Source organism: Lipotes vexillifer, unplaced genomic scaffold (genome assembly GCF_000442215.2).
Source record: "Lipotes vexillifer unplaced genomic scaffold, Lipotes_vexillifer_v1.1 scaffold121, whole genome shotgun sequence".
Taxonomy (NCBI): domain Eukaryota; kingdom Metazoa; phylum Chordata; class Mammalia; order Artiodactyla; family Lipotidae; genus Lipotes; species Lipotes vexillifer.
Window position 1 is genome coordinate 299949 of NW_006773122.1, and position 16871 is coordinate 316819.

A 16871-nucleotide genomic window follows, 5' to 3' on the forward strand; every position below is an offset into this window, starting at 1 on the left:
GGAAAGAGTTTATTCCCACAGCATCTTTAAGCACCATGGCCTTTTGCCATTCAAATGACACCTGCAGTTGATAAAGGCAAGTGGTATTTTAAAGATGGGTGAACTGAGACAGAGAAAAATAAAATGAAAGACAAGTTGACTACAGAGAAACTCTGAGTGACAATTTAATAAATAGTTAAGAAGGGTTTACCCATCCCCTTCCCATCTTTTGGGACTGGCCAAATAGTCAAGCAGAAGATGCCCCAGACCCTGGTCATGTTAGGTCTCGGCCATCTGAGACTCTGAGGAGGTCTCTTAACCTGTCTCTTAACCTTTCGGTTGGTCCTCAATGTCATCACCTGTACATGGAGATGCTGTCATGGGGGTGGCATGGGGATCAAATGAATTGGAAGCGCCAAGGAAACCGAAAGTGTTATTTGTGTGAAAGGGATCACATTTTCACACAAATAACATATTCTTCTCAATCCATAATTTCCAGTTCCCAGAGCTCCATGAGTTCTCACTCATAGTTTCAAAGAATCATACAAACATTTCTATTATAAACAAGAGCAGCTCCTCAGAGGGACTCTGCAAATCTCTATCATTTGGGAGAGTCAACAGAGCAGTGTGGGCTTTAGAGACCAGCAGACTGTTGGGCTCTGACCCTTATAAGCTATACGACCTCAGCTAAATTTCTGAAAATGCAAGCATCAGTTTCCCCATCCACAAAAAGGAGGTAATGCCGTCATCACCATAGGATTGTTGAGAAGATTAAATACAGTAACATATGAAAAGGACCCAGCACATAGTAAGTACTTAGTGAGTAGTAGCTATTACTATCACTAGCTAATATCATCACATCTTTATCTATTTTTATCATACTACTATTTCTCCTCAATATTTATACTCCTGGGTCTTTGCAACATCAAATGACCATTACCTGCTGATCAATGCAATCTTTTTTCCCAAAACTTTTTGTCTAGAACCCCTGAGCTCCATTCTCTGCAAAGACATACTTTTCCAGGGAGACTTATCCGATTAAAAAGAAAACTGCATTGAAGGTAATGAGAGCCATTTGCTCTCCTCTCCGACTTGTGGGATGCACGCTGATTACCCAAGGCCTGATAAGAGCTTAGACTCAGGCAGAGCAAGCCCCACAGGCCTGTTCTTCAGCACTCAAGCCTCTGAAGAATCCCCCCACACCAGCCCCGAATTCCTCTCATTGTAAGTCATCTGGGAGGCTACTTGATGCCCACAGCCCTAAGCCAAGAATTCTTTAACCATGGAACCAGATTGCAGAATGACACTGAAGGTCAGAGGCACAGGAAAACTTCCCTAAGTGAGATACACAGGGACAGTCAGGGAAAAGTGAGATGGCTGTTGTAGAATTATAATTAGTGACCTAAGGGAGGAGAAATGCGCAGACATAGGTTTGACCTTGGACACTGATCTGAGTCACTCTGTGGGAGGGCCGTAGATGTTCCTAAAAGAAAATGGGATGGTTTCTTCTATTTTCTTGCCTTGGATTTTCCCAGAGGACATCAGGGTTTTCCCCAGGGACTGATTAAAGATATCAGGGCCAGAATTCAGGGCTTTTTGACTCCAGTCAAATCACATCATTGATCCCAAGTACCCACACAGCTGAATTCCACTTCCTCTGAAGTGCCAGGTGTATAATCATCCATTTAACAAATATTTACTGAGCCCTGACCATGTGCCAGGCTCTGTATTTCATGAAAACCACACAGAAGAAGCTTGCCTAAGTCATGCTCTCGGGGTCTTGTCTATATAACACCTGATTGGCCCAATTTGGGGGAAAGGAAGGTTAGAGAGCTGAAGGTTGAGCTTGAACCAGAGAACACCAAGGGCTGCCATGATTCCAGCCTTGAAGCACGCACAGGGGGTAAGAAGAAGGGAAGTGAGAAAAGAGAAAACATCGACATAGTTTAAGCAAATGCAATGCGGTACGCCAGAGTTAGACAATCAAGCCACATGTTCCTTAAGCCTTAATTTGCTTATCTGTAAAACGGAGACAGACATCCCTACCTCTTAGGTTGTTGAAAGGATAAACTGTGATAAAATATGTAATGTTGTCTTTTGCCACTGGACAAGAAAAATTAAAATGAAGCTTTCTGAAAATAAAATGAGATGCTGTGAGCGGTAGACACTCCCTCTCCAGAACACACTTGATGATCTACAGGAAACTCTACCCTAGATAGACTGGGTTTAAAGAGCTATGGTGCTCTAGGAGGACCAGGGCTAGGGTGAAGCAAGTGAGGCACCCAGGGCACAAAGTTTAAGGAAGCGCTCACTCTCAGGTCTCTGCAAGTGCAGGGTTGAAATGTACACAACCCTGAGAGTGAGCGCCTCCTTAAATTTTGCCAGGAGCCTCATTCGTCTCACCCTGGTTCTGTGGGGATACTTTTTTTTTTTTCAGCAATAGTTTTTTGTTTTGTTTTTTAACATCTTTATTGGGGTATAATTGCTTTACAACGGTGTGTTAGCTTCTGCTTTATAACAAAGTGAATCAGCTATACATACACATATGTTCCCATATCTCTTCCCTCTTGCGTCTCCCTCCCTCCCACCCTCCCTATCCCACCCCTCCAGGCGGTCACAAAGCACCGAGCTGATCTCCCTGTGCTATGCGGCTGCTTCCCACTAGCTATCTACCTTACGTTTGGTAGTGTACATAATATGCCCATGCCTCCCTGTTTGTGGAGGGAAGGCTACAGAGAAGAACACACTGGAGACAATGAAAAGGAATACGAGACACCCCCAGGGAATCAGACCTCCCTAGGGGCAGGAGAAGAACAAGATGGAATCTCGAGGCTCCTTTCAGCTCCAAAGATCCAAGATTTTATCTTACTGCAGAGAGAATCATGTTCAAATACTTGTGCTTCTTACCCAGATAACGGTTCCTTAAAAGAGGCAGATACAGCTGTAGGAGGTGGCACAGGAAGCGAGAAGGGTGTCTTGTTTCATAAGACCCTGGGGAGAAGTGGGCTCATGCCAACTGTGACATTCCGCTCCCAGGGGTGCTTAGCAGAAGTGAGACTAATAAAATGTCAAGCACTCCCAGGCCAGCCTAAGCCCCTTACTGCAATCAAATAAAATCAGAATTGCACAGCTGGCCAGGGGAAGCCAGCTGTTGATCTGAGGATGCAACCCAGGCAAAGCTGACGGTGACCAGCAAGGCTCAAGCCCCCGGTGTCAGAGCCATGGACAGGAAACTGGTTCAGCCCATAAGGCCGGAGAGTGCCAGCCTCACTCAGCCCCACTCCTTCCCAGGAGTCTAGGACACCCAGCCCTCCCACCATCTCTCTATTCCTTTCCAAGGACAGCCTACAGGCAGAAGAAAGCTTTCTCCCCCAAAACACACAACGTGGACATTGACAAATGTCAGGTCTTTCCAAAAGTGCACAGAGGCAAAACTTCATAAAACTCAGAAAAATTCTGATTCCTGTCCCCACCGGCCCCCAAATACTGCCTTCCTCCTCTGAAGCACTATGGCACTCCAATTATGCCCCTAGGCTGGGTGGCAACCTCTTATAATTGTTTAGACGTACCTAGCCTAGTCTATCTGCTGAACTATAAACAACAAGAGGACAAAAGCTATTCATCAACAAATGATCATTGGGAATTCCCTGGCGGTCCAGTGGTTAGGACTCTGCACTTTCACTGCTGAGGGCCTGGGTTCAGGCCCTGGTCGGGGAACTAAAATGCCACAAGCCTCACTGCACGGCCAAGAAAAAGAAGAAGACTTGATCATTGATTGCTACCACCTGTCAGGCACTGAATGAGACAGACACAAACCCGGTCCACATAGAGGGCCTCATCTGTGGGCAGTGACATATTGATCTGCCTCTCCTCCACAGTGCCTTCTTCAGATAGTGGGTGTGTAATAAATTAAAAGGATGAGAGGACTGTAGAGCAAGAGGACCCCTGGAGATCAGAGGAGCCCCCCACTCCACAATCTAGTCCCTCGACAGAGACTGATAATCCATCCTGCTACCCTTCCCAGCTGGGTCAGGCCCCAGAACCCATCTCTGAGCAATCACTCAAAGTAAAACTGTTTACCATGCCTGATCTAATCCAAAACTTCCATTTCACAGATGAAGAAACTGGGAACCATCTAAGAAAAGAAAAAGAATTAGCCCATGACCAGAGAGAAAGTTAGATACAGAGCCGAGACTATATCCCGGTTTCCCAGCCCAACCTTCATGTTTTTCCCTCTTTCCCACAGTGAAATTGTGTCTTAAGTAAATGCTCATGGAAGAATAGACCTTCAAACAACATCCAACTAGTTGACGCGGTACAATACTTTCTGCACAGAATAAAAACCAGCTCATTAGATTACCTCCCTGCCAAGGCAAAGGGGATGTTCTGGCCCAAGTCAGAGGACACACTGCCTGGAAACCAAGTTGGACACCCACCATTTGGAGGTGTCTTTCGAGAGTGCATTTCCCAAGCTTGGCCAGGGCGCAAGTCAATTTAACCAGAGAACAGCTGAGAAATCCAGATGGATTATTCTTCCTGTAAAGGCACTGAGGAGGCACAATCTTCATTAACTTTCAGACGCACCATAAGGACATAGAACAGGGGGTCAAACCCTGGCTACTCCCAACCTTGCAGACTCAGTGTTCCATCCTCATCTCTCATCTTTGCCCTTTTTCTCTCTCTCCTTCACTCCCCCTTCACTTCCTCATGCACACACTAAACTTCTCTTAATCCTCCAAATCCTCACTCCCCTCTAGACTTCACACATGCTGTTCCTTCTACTCAAAACACCCTCCTTCCCTATTACCTCCAGGCCAATTCCATACCCAGCCTTCAAGTTTTACTGTAAAAGCCACTTTCTCCACAAAGCTTCTTGGAGACCACCCCGCTCCCGCCAAGTTGGGTGCCCGTCCCCCGTGCTCACAGACTTCCTCGGTTATAGTACTGGCCACACCTCAGACACCTCCACTTGCCTCTTCCTCTCTCCTTCCCACCTCCCTTCTCTTCTCACTCCGCACCTCTGACTCCCTCCCCCAGCCCTGTGCAACCCTCCCTTGGCTCTCCTCAGCCTCGGAGTCCCTCTTCTGCCCCTCACTTCGTCCTTCCTCCCTTGTTCCCACCCCTGACCTCCTGACTTCTCTGCCTATGGCGAACTTAGGAGATGGAGTCTGCTGGGGGGCCCCCCACTGCTAACCCAGCGTGGTCCTTGGGTGCGTGGTGCCATGAAGGGTCTAACTGAAACTGTTTCTCCCCAGCCTCACTGCCAACCCCAGCTCATTTGAAATTCAGATTGACAGCTGCATATTGATTCCCTATTTCCAAAACGATGCTGCAACTAGAGAATGAGAATCTGAGCATTGATCTGGCCGGTCTTCCAGCAAATCCCTGAGAAATGAGCTGTTCCACTGGAGAGAAATGTGGAGACTGCGTGGGGAGGAAACAAGACACGAACACAATCATACTCCTCCAAAGGGGTCCAGACAAATTCGGGTCCCAAGACCAGATGCATAAAGAAGAAAAAAAACAAGAGAGGGAACATTAAGGGTTACTAGAAGGATGGTTTAGAGCCAGAAGGACTCTTAGAGATTATTCTAATCCCCTCATTTCATAGCTTGGGAAACTGAAAGCTGGAAAGGGAAGTGATTCACCAAAGGTCTCGAAGCTCCCACTCATCTTTGTCACCTTGCCTCCAGTGCCACTGTGGAACCGGCCCCTGGACTTTTCCACAGTCTCTGTCATTAGGAGTGAAAGCTGATGGTCCTTTAAGTGCCAAAGTCTCCTAGTGTGACAAATGCCCCCACTAAAAGGCGATAGACAGTTCAAGGCTCTGTCCAGTCAGTGCAGCCATCCCCATAAGCCCTCTCAGCGAGGGACAGAATGCTTGGTCCCGGGAGACCTTACGGTCCTTCTGAAAATGACTAGTAATCAAATCTGTCTAAACCAAGTCTGATTCACCACATGACATTTCAGTAATCCCTGAAACAATTTGCATCATTTCCAAATACTTTTATAGGGTCAGCAAATCCTAACAATCACTTCTCAGACTCATTCCCAGCTTCTGTGTCCAGTACCTTACTGTCTATAAGCAAAGTCTTCAGCTCACCAGAGGCAGTGGCTCCAAATGTGCACGAAGGGCCCCTGGATGCATATTTTCTCTGCACAAAGGCGCAAAGCCTAGATTTACTTGAGGGGGCCCTGGAAATAATTCTGTGCAAAATGTGCTGTCTAAATATAGCCAGAAATGTACAATGATCATTTAAGTGGAAAGGCATGGCTATTTTGACATTCAAATGGAGGATTTATCTGAAAAAGAATTAGAGAAATTTTGGACTAGGGCAGTAAGGGATGGGGGGATGATTTTAGGTCGTTCAACACATAATAACATAGAATGATTATTTCAGTCCTTCTCATTATCTCGGGAAGAAAAGTCTCAGTTAGGTGTTACTATGCTCTAACACCTTTCTTACACTAGCTGATCTTCATTTGGAACTGAGGGGAGGCCTCGGGTTCGGGACTTCAGCCAGAAACAGTATATAACTAGGATTTTTAAACACTTCTCTTTCTGTTTGGTTTTCACTGTCCTCACTGTTATGGCTGTCCTCTATTATGGCAAGTAATGCTGGTTTTCCGTTTGTGAAGAGTGAAGTAAGTTTCTTTTTTTTTAAAAGAACTGAGAAAATTCAATGAAAACTTTTAAGTGACTAGCAGTAGAAGTGGTACAGAAACAGGGCGAAAATTGTGAACGTGATATCCAAGAAACCACTGGTCCACGTTACATGGGAGAGGCTAGACTAGAGAATCTCAAAATTTCCAAGAATTCTGCTGTGAATCACCTGACAAAACACAGGACCATTCGACAAGTCACAACCACTTCTTACCCATTTTTTTGTTTTTGTTTTTTTTTTTTGCGGCACGCGGGCCTCTCACTGTTGTGGCCTCTCCCGTCGCGGAGCACAGGCTCCGGACGCGCAGGCTCAGCGGCCATGGCTCACGGGCCCAGCCGCTCTGCGGCACGTGGGTCTTCCCGGACCGGGGCACGAACCCACGTCCCCTGCATCGGCAGGCGGACTCTCAACCACTTGCGCCACCAGGGAAGCCCCTTCTTCCCCATTTTTAAATGTGGGAAATTCAGAGTTGTGTATGTCAGGATTGCCGGCAGTCGGATACGTGTTTTGATTTTCTTGGATAACAATACGACGAGCTTCACAAACAAGTAGTAATAATAGCTACTATCATGATCTATACCCTTCACAGGTTATAAAAGTTTTTTCCTATATATTGTATCATTTGGATGAGGCAGGACGTGAAAATTTGAGTTCTAATCCTTTCATTAAAGTGCTGTGTGACGTGAGGCCAGTTACTTAACCTCTCGGAGTCTCCATTCCCACCAATTCAGCTCCCCATGCAAGGGTTGTTAGAGAGGCAATGGCCAGGTGAACAGACTGTAAACACCTCGGTGAAGATGTGTGAGCTAGAATAACCAGATGACGCTTCAGATTTGTGGAGTATTCAGATATTAAATGGCATATTTTGCTAATAGCAAATGGCAGCAGATAATTTGGGGTGAATTCATTCTCTCACTGTACTGCCTAATGGGATTCAGGCTTATTAAAGAGGCCTAAGGGCCAGAGACGGCTGTGCTGTAGTAATTGCTGGGAGGGAGTACCACGTTCCCAAATCTTATTATCTGAGAGGAGGGGCTTAGAGAGAACAGGAGCTTATGAAAGCTTCATAACTGCCACTCCTAGAGTGGTTTGAGAAGTGAATCATAGCAGCAGCAAAGTCATAAATCACCAGTTGCGTGCCTGTGGTCCCCTTTGCCACACCAGAGCCACACAGCAGCCATGGGTGTGGTGCTGAAAGGAGAAAAGGCTGGGACTGTAGTACCAACCGTGGGCCATGGAAGGCATCTGGCAGGACTTCCCCATCATGTGGGGACTATGGTGCAGCTGAAAGCAGCAGTGAGACCAGAAGAACCTCCAGCCTGAATCTCAACTGCTACACACACACACACACACACACACACACACACACGCACATGCACACATGCACACATGCACACGGTGAACCATCCTTGGCGTTTGTTACCTGTGCTATCTCAGTTACTACTTGTGCAAAATTTCTTTGACATATCAGGCAACCAAAGTTCAGAGAGGTTAGGTAATTTTCCCATGGTCACACAGCTAGTAAATGACTGAGACAGGATTGATTCCAAATCACCTGTTCTTTCCACTCTTTTTGAAGTATTCTCCATTACATGTGACAGTATGTTTCAGTAACACAAACGTAATATACCCACCGCATACATACAGCCACGAAAGCATCTGACACTTTCACACCCTATACCCCATATCCACATACATGGACACATAAATGTACACATAAAATGTACACATACATGTACACATACATGTACGCATACATGTACGCATAAAATGTGTACACATACATGTACACATAAAATGCCCACACTAAATACCACGCTCAACAACACATTTTGACAGGAACACAGGTCTTCACATTTTTGCATATCTGAATCTCTGTAACAAAATCCACTGTACATCCACAGATGTACAGTGTACATGTACCCCATGCATGCTCTAGTCCCCACACACATCCATACATATCCATCCACTTATTCACATAACATGCATACACATCACACCTAGAAACCTACCCACATCACACAAACTCACAAATATCCATATTCACACCTACAAAAACAGGATAATGCATTTGTCCCTCATTCTGTTCATCAAAACGAGCCCTTCAGGATATAAATAAGGAATGTTCAGATTACTAAGCATGAGTGTCTAAATCATCCTGGAATACCTCTGAACCTTCAGAGGAATAACAGATTATTTTCACTATTTTTCATTAGTGGGTATAATGGTCTAATTATTTTAAAATTGTTAGTCCGGGATTCCCTGGTGGTGCAGTGGTTGAGAATCTGCCTGCTAATGCAGGGGACGCGGGTTCGAGCCCTGGTCTGCTCCACATGCCGCGGAGCAACTAAGCCCCGTGAGCCATAATTACTGAGCCTGTGCGTCTGGAGCCTGTGCTCCGCAACAAGAGAGGCCGCGATAGTGAGAGGTCCACGCACCGCGATGAAGAGTGGCCCCCGCTTGCCACAACTAGAGAAAGCCGTCGCACAGAAAGGAAGCCCCAACACAGCCATAAATAAATAAATAAATAAATGAAATTTTTTTTTTAAAGGCAAAATTCCTTAAAAAAAAAAAATTGTTAGTCCATGTATGTATATTTATGAATACTTCTACTAACCAGGACATTTGATTAATTAAAGTAGCCTATTATTCATTCGTTCATTCACTGTGCAATTACTGAGCACGTTATGTGGGAGACACACTGTGGTAGACACAGTAGGAGATTAAATAAACAAACAGTAAATACAACCACCATGATTGCTGGTCTTGGAACACAAACACAAGTAACTACCTGACAAGGTAGCATGGCCATGACATGTGCAAGACAGGAAAGGCCCCCGTGAGTGAGCGGACGGGAGAGAAGAGGGGACACAGAGACTAGACGGCTCTGAAGCATCTAGTCCTAGAGAATGGGAAGACGCCGCCGGTGCCACCTGGGCATCTGTGGTCTGGAGAAACAAGTTTGGGAAGGAAGCCGCGGCATTTGGTTTGGAATGAACTTGAGGCCTGGCAGGACATCGAGATGGACACGCTCCCCCCCAGGCGTCTGCAAATGAAGAAAGGGGGCTTAAGGGAGAGGCCAGGGTGGAGAGAGAGATTTGAGAGCCACCCATTAGAGGGGATCACTTAAAAAGTTACAACTCTGAGATCAGAAAAGGAATCGAGGCAAAGAACAAGACAGGCAGTACAAACCCTTGGGGGACACGACGTCCTGCTTGGCTAGGTGACAGAAGCTCTCATTTTATGCGACACACACAGGCATCTCTATACATGCACTTCCTCCAACGTACCAGCCCTACAGCACGCACAGCGGGGCTGCACTAGCTTCCAGCTATCTCCTGGGTATAATTGCAAGACAGGGAAGCTCAGGTGCCCAAAGCAACTGAGAAATAATTGATCCTCAACCCTTAAGCTTCCAGTCTTGACGGTTCTAAGAATCTGCATGCCTCTGAGAGTGTGGCAGGGGGAAGGGCTGCTGTTCTTAGATATCAATAATTCTTACTGTGGCATGAATGAAGACCTAAAACTACTTTGTGGGGGGGGGGGCGGGGGTGGGGAGGGGTGACAGAAACAATGTGTAGCATCCCCAGCAGTCGGATTTCAAATCCCCCAACTCTTGATACACTGAGGCAAGCTGCCACTGATTGACTCTGGGACTTATGTCAGTTCCTTCACTAGCTGTGCCTCAGTTTTCCCAACTGAGCATTTTTGAAAGTATATGAGATAGTCCCATAAGTACAGGATCTAGACTTGTTGCAGGTTCTGAGAAGACCCGAGGTAAAGACGCCTGATTCAATTTGTGTTCCCAAATGCATTTGACTTTGGCATCTCTTTTTAGAAAATTAGTAAATGATTCTGAAGAGAAACTTTGGGGAAAGGCTGGAGTATTTGATCTCTAACATTCTTTCTGGCTGCACTGTTCCACGGACCTATGAAAGTACAGGCACCCAAAGCACAGGGCTGGGCCTAGTGGGAGGTTAACCCTTCAATTTCCTCTCCCAGGGAAACCAGCAGCCAACTGTGATTGCCCTAAACCTTAGAGATACAGCCTTAAAAGGGTGAGCAGCTTCTCAGCATCAATCAGACGCTCGGCTGCCTGCCAGGATCCCACGCTGGCTAATACTTAGGCTGGGTAAACAAGGTAGCGTGGGCCTTATCTCATTAAGGACTCCTATCACCTATTTCTCTAGTGGCTCTTATAGCTGGGGAAGCGACAGGGGCTGAGCAAGACTGGGATCTGATCACAGTGTGAGAAAGGGCCGTCATTAACCCTCTGCTTTCTCTCTCCTTTCTTAGCCTTGCTGCTTCTAAGGAGGCTGAAGCCGCCCGTTCCGCATCCAAGCCTATGTCACCTTCGGATTTCCTGGATAAGCTAATGGGGAGGACCTCTGGATACGATGCCAGGATCAGGCCCAATTTTAAAGGTAGATAAATTTGCCTTTCAGAGCCCCAGGGGTCTGCTTTCCTAGATTGTGGCGGCGAGCTGCATGGAATTGTATGCAGATGATATATACAGGGTATGAATTCCGTGACTCTTTCCTCTACCTGAGGCAGATACTGTTCGTCAATTCACCAAGACCAAACAAAGGCTCGGAGAGTCCAACTCAACAGTATCTCTGGTTACCAGAGTCAGTACGTGAATTAAATCTACTTGCTAGCTCCGGTATAATGGACAAGAGATTAATGTGGAATGTGGAAAAATGGGTTCAAGTTTTGCTTCGAGCACAAAATTACTCTCTGAGCTTAGATAAGCCTCTTGCTTTTGCTGGGCCTCACAGTCTCCTCTTCTCTGCAGGCGTGGAGTTGGCTGTCTCTGTGGTTTTTAAACTATGCTTCAAGGAGTTCTGGGGCTTTTACCCTGGGTCCCAAAAGGGAGAAACAGAGGATGGGATGAGCAAGCCCACCCTTGCTTCTCCCCCAAGCAGCTGCACTTTTATTCGTCTTACATGAGAAGCTTCCAACTACCATTCATCCACTGAAAGCTTCCCCTGGATTAACAAATAATTTTGGAACTCTCTTGCCTAATCAGAGTCTCAACTTCAAATGCCTAATAAGGCGATAAGTAGAGACTATGGAGAAATAAAGGAGCAGTCCCCTTGAAAGTGGGCGGCCCCTCCTTAGCCCCAGCGAGTAGTTAACCTACAGGAATGCGGGTCCCATGTTGCCAGACCATCCAAAAGTCCAACGAGAGCCAGAAATCAAGATTTACGTGAAACTTCTTGAATCCTAAAACATGTAAATTCAAACAAAACACGTTTGCGAGCCAGATATGCCCTGTGGGGTAGCCAATTTACAAACCATAACTGAAGTGATTTGAGAAGTTTCTTTCAGCTCACAATCCTATGAGATCTTAATGTCTTAAATCAAGAGCGGACCAGTTCCCTTTGTCCACTGATGCCTTAGGAGGCTCTAACCATCTCTAACTGCTGGGCAGGTTTTCTGCAGGCACAGTCTTAAGGACCTCCTTGGGAGTCTGTGACCCTGACCTTCCTCCCAGCACCCCTACGAAAATCTTATTTCAAAGACCCACAGCCAACCTCCTAATCAATTCTTGATTCCAGATGCCATTCCTCACTGTTCCTTTTGGCTCAAGTCCAAGACCAAACAAGGGATGCGACAGCTGGTAACGGCTTCCGAATATCTGCTCTCTCTGTCCCCCACCCTCTAAGTCCCCTTCTCAGGGCGCTCTTCAAACAGAAAACAGTCTGAGGGAAATGCACTGAGGTTTGTTTGGGGGCCCACCTCCCACCCCTGTTTACCTCAAGGTGCCTTGCTCCTAAGGCCGTTATCCTCCAGGATCGTTAGGATAACCTTTCTTCCCTCAAGGGCAGATAAGTCAGCACCCAAGCCCTTCACCAGGGTCACAATCTCAAACACCCCAAACACCCAGAGGGGCCCAGCAGATATGGTACATGACTGAAGCGGGTTGGGGATAAGCAGAGAAAACCAGAAAGCACAGGCTCCTCTAAGGGCTGCCGCTTCTCAGCTCCTGCCCAGAGCTGCCAGGTAGGAATGCAGGCCCTGGGCAGCGGACCTTCCAAGATAAGACTTAAGTCTAGGGTTTATGTGAAATCTTCCAAGTTCGCAGCTAAATCACATCTTTGAAACACCATCGGCCAAATCAAACACACCAGAGAACTGACCACCAGGTTGCATCTGCAGCAGTTTTCAGGAATTCCATCCCACTGCGCCCCCTGGTGGGCTCTCTTGGAACTCCAGCCTGAGTAGAAGTGCCTGGGTCTTTTGCCCGTTTGCTGAACGTGGGTGCATCCAGGGTTCATGTGTTAGTGATCCTTTGTGCATACCACTGTATTTGGCACAAAGAAGGCCCTCAGTAAGCCTGTCATAAATGAATGAATGAACGAATGACCCCACAAATATGCTAAGTAGAGCTTTTAAGTGACTTTCCCAAGTCACACTGCCAAGACTGGGGACTTTAACCCAGCTAGCTGCTCTGACTCAACTCTCTGTCTAATGCTACTGATTTATTTATTTGCTTATTTCCTGATTCATTTATTTATTTACTTACTTACTTAGCTGTGAACATGTTTAAGAAATAAAATTTCACCCAGACTATAAGACCCTTGAATCGGGGCCCTTCCCCTCCTTGCTTTGAAAACCTTATTCCAAGCACTTGGGCCCAAAATATACAGGACTAGATAATCTCTTAGTCCTCTCGCAACCCTGCACTATCTCTAACCCCTACAATCCCCTTGACGATGTGGGCTTTGAGCAACAAGAGCAGCTTCTTGGAACCTCACCCCAGGAGACAGGGAGCACGCTTTCTCTACTCTCCCTGTGGTGAGGGCTGAGACACTGGTTGCAGGGGATCCCCTGCCCCTGAGCCCCATGGCCTCTTTCATGCTTCCACCCAGGCACACATGAGATTCCCAAAAGCCCCCCACAAACTACAGAGCTCCTGAAAAGGCCAGGCCAAGTAGGCCCCGTGACCCCGACACAACAGGAAGAGGCCTGCCTGCTTTGAAAACTCCACAGCGTGATTAATCACACAGCAGGTTCCTTCAAGCACCGGAAATTGCCTGCTCCTGACTCTCTAGATAGAAGGAGGGGATATGGGGATATATGTGTATGTATAACTGATTCACTTTGTTATACAGCAGAAACTAACACACCATTGTAAAGCAATTATACTCCAATAAAGATGTTTAAAAAAAAAGAAAAAAGAAAAATCAAAGCTAATGCATAAAAATCAAAAGCTAATGCACGATGAGCAAAATATCAAAATGTTCAATAAAGATGAGATCCAACCCTGAAAAAAAAAAAAAAAAAAAACCCCAAAAAAAAAAAAAAAAAAAAAGATAGGGGGGCCGGGGAGAGAAGCCTCCGTCTGCAGAACATAGTGGCAATGCAACTCGTAATACTGAAGTAAAGAGCTCAAAAATTGGATTCTAACCCTCCCACTACTTACCTGACATCTGTGACCCAGAGTAAATCACTTGACACATCTGGGCCTCTGTCTCTGCATCTGTACAATGGTCCAGTAGGACTAGGCCCTGTCAGCTTCGGTATTCTGTATCTTCGCTAAGACTTTGCATATCACAATGGCTCCCAGGATCAGGGGCACAGCCCAATGCAAACATATACACAAAAGCAAAGTTAAACTTTAATATTTAATGAAATATATACATTATGCTGCTGCCAAAGGCAGCCAGATTGTAATTTTCTTGAGGATAATTTAATTTCAGATTTATTTCAATGACCCACACCTCCCCATGGGATCATTTTTGGCTGGTGTCCTCTCGCACACATAAATAAGGATCTAATTTATATGGGAGTCACAGCACCAGACACTTGCAGGGCCTGGGTGGGAACTCTGTGCACATCATTTCAAGGCACAGGGCCTGGGTGGGAACTCTGTGCACGTCATTTCAAGGCACAGGCAGTAACTCTTTGGGGCATCTTAATGGTATGAAGCTAAATGAAAAGAAAAACCTGGATCTGAGTCTAAATGAGGGGAAGAAAACCCTAGTGGGCCTTTGTTTGGGTGAAAGTGACCAAGGAGGCAGATTCCCGCTCAGCATAAGGACAAAGTTTTTAGCAAGCAGAGCCATCCAACTATGGAAGGGGCTGCTCAAGACGAAATGAGTTCCCAACTGCTGGAGGTGATCAAGCACTAAGCCTTGCATGGGTAGCAGCGGTTCCTAAACCTGGCTCTGCATGAGGATCACCCACGTCGCTCGTTAAACAATAAACTCTGGGCTAATCCTCACAGGTTTGGGTTCACTGGGTCTGGGGCTGAACGTGGGCCCAGGAATCTGTAGTTTAACAAGTTTCCCAGATGATGCTATGGCAGACAATCCTGTCTGCACCTCAGTTTGGGAAGCAATAGATTAGGTGACTTTTAAGAGACCTTCCAAAGCACCGACTGACCACCTAGAGGGGTGGGATAGGGAGGGTGGGAAGGAAGGTGATGCAAGAGGGAAGAGATATGGGGATATATGTATAACTGATTCACTTTGTTATAAAGCAGAAATTAACACACCATTGTAAAGCAATTATACTCCAATGAAGATGTTAAAAAAAAGAAAAAGAGAGAGACCTTCCAGCCCTGAAATTCTATACAGTAACATCATAATTCAAATGGGTAGCTTGGAGCTACCCCATGGAGCTGAGAATGACTGCCCAGATCAAGATCTACTCTACCAGACTGATGGGGAAATTGCAACCCAGAAAAGGGAAGGGGCGTGTCTCAGGGCAAAGAGCCAGGGAGAGCTTGGGGCTATGTCTAAAACCCAGGAATCCTGGCAATCCCTTGGAAGAAAACCTGGATTCTCACATCAAGATTGAGACCCTTTCTATACACAAGGATTTCTGAAAAGAAGGGAGACTTGGCTGAGTTTGGGTGAAATACTTGGGCTACTTTTTCAAGAGGGACAGAGAGAAGTGGGTATCAGAAAACTTGGGTTTGAGTCCTGGCTCCACCACTTGCTGGGTAAGTAAGCCCAGGTGAGTTACTAAAACTCTCTGTGCTCCACTTATGAAGCTGGGACAATAACTTTGCCATGCCAACCTCAGGACCTCATGGGGATCAACAAGAAAGTGGACCTGAAAAAATTCACAAATGGCATGTCACAATCTTCAAGTGAAGGATTATGACCTATTATCCAAGTCCTACCCACCTTCAAGGTCAGCTCAAGGTCATCACCTTCATGAGGTCTTCCCTAATGCCTCACTCTTCAGAACCTCTCTCACACCTGGACTCCTGCTGCTTCTATGACCCTTACCCACGTTCTCACATTCCTCCCTGGTTATTTTATGCCGGCCCTCTTAACAGCACATGTGGCAGCCAGTGCTTAAAATCCTGGATTCTGCCACTCTGTGACCTTGAGCATGCCCCTTCCTTTCTCTGAAACTCTTTCAAAAAGTATAGCCATTAAGACCACTGGCTTTGGAATTAGATCAATCTGAGCTCAAGCTTGACCATTTACTAGCTGTGTAGCCGTGGGCAAATAACCTCTCTGTGCCTCTGTTTCTTCATCTGTAAAATGGAGGGAATAACCATGTCTTCTCATGGAGTTGTTGAGAGGATAGAATGAGATAATGTTAGTAATACTCTCAGCACAACAGCAAAACCTGCTCAGTAAATGGTAGCTGCTGTAATTAATAGTATAAAATGAAGAGACTGGGCTTCAAGTGGACTGAGGCCCCTCCAGCAATGAGATTCCAAAGAGCAAATATTCCTCCACTTCCTTCCTGCCCTTGCAGTAGTATTCAAAAAGCTTGCCTGGAAAGTATTTAACAAAGACTTATGGACTTCCTTTGAGGTTCCCTCTGGATACCTCAGCTGGTAATTCCCATCAATGCCCTTTCAGACAATCATTCTTGGTTCCTAAGTTCAAGGCAAGGAACTTGCTGTTCCTTGCGATTCCCAAGATGGCCTCCAAATGTTGTAGCTGTAACCTTGCAGCCACAAATTAGAAGGCAGCCGATGGGGTTTGGGGAAGGGATTTCAACCATATGGCAGGATGATGAATTATCCTGCTAATGAAAGCACATCCCGGCTCAGCCTCTGGTGTTCTATACCTGGTGCTCACTTGGGGACCAGGGAATCTGGCATAGCAATGTGGCTGGGAGTCGCCGCTGCTCGGGGGTGGGGTGCAGGGCAAGCAAGGGTCTCCTCCACCAAGGAGGACCCATCCCTGAAGTCAAAATCCCACAAACTGGTTCTATCCTGGGGATTTCTTCTTGGCCTTGGAACTCAGCAGG

At 46.3% G+C, this 16871-nt stretch overlaps 1 protein-coding gene across 2 annotated transcripts in view; it reads left to right on the forward strand.

The window, feature by feature from the left end:
• GLRA1 (glycine receptor alpha 1) overlaps positions 1–16871 on the forward strand; it is an 82617-nt gene that overhangs the window by 22239 nt on the left and 43507 nt on the right. For both annotated transcript variants that reach the window (XM_007448023.1, XM_007448022.1), the window contains exon 2: positions 10941–11068. In XM_007448023.1, the coding sequence (XP_007448085.1) occupies positions 10941–11068 (128 nt within the window). The remainder of the gene's footprint in view (positions 1–10940; positions 11069–16871) is intronic.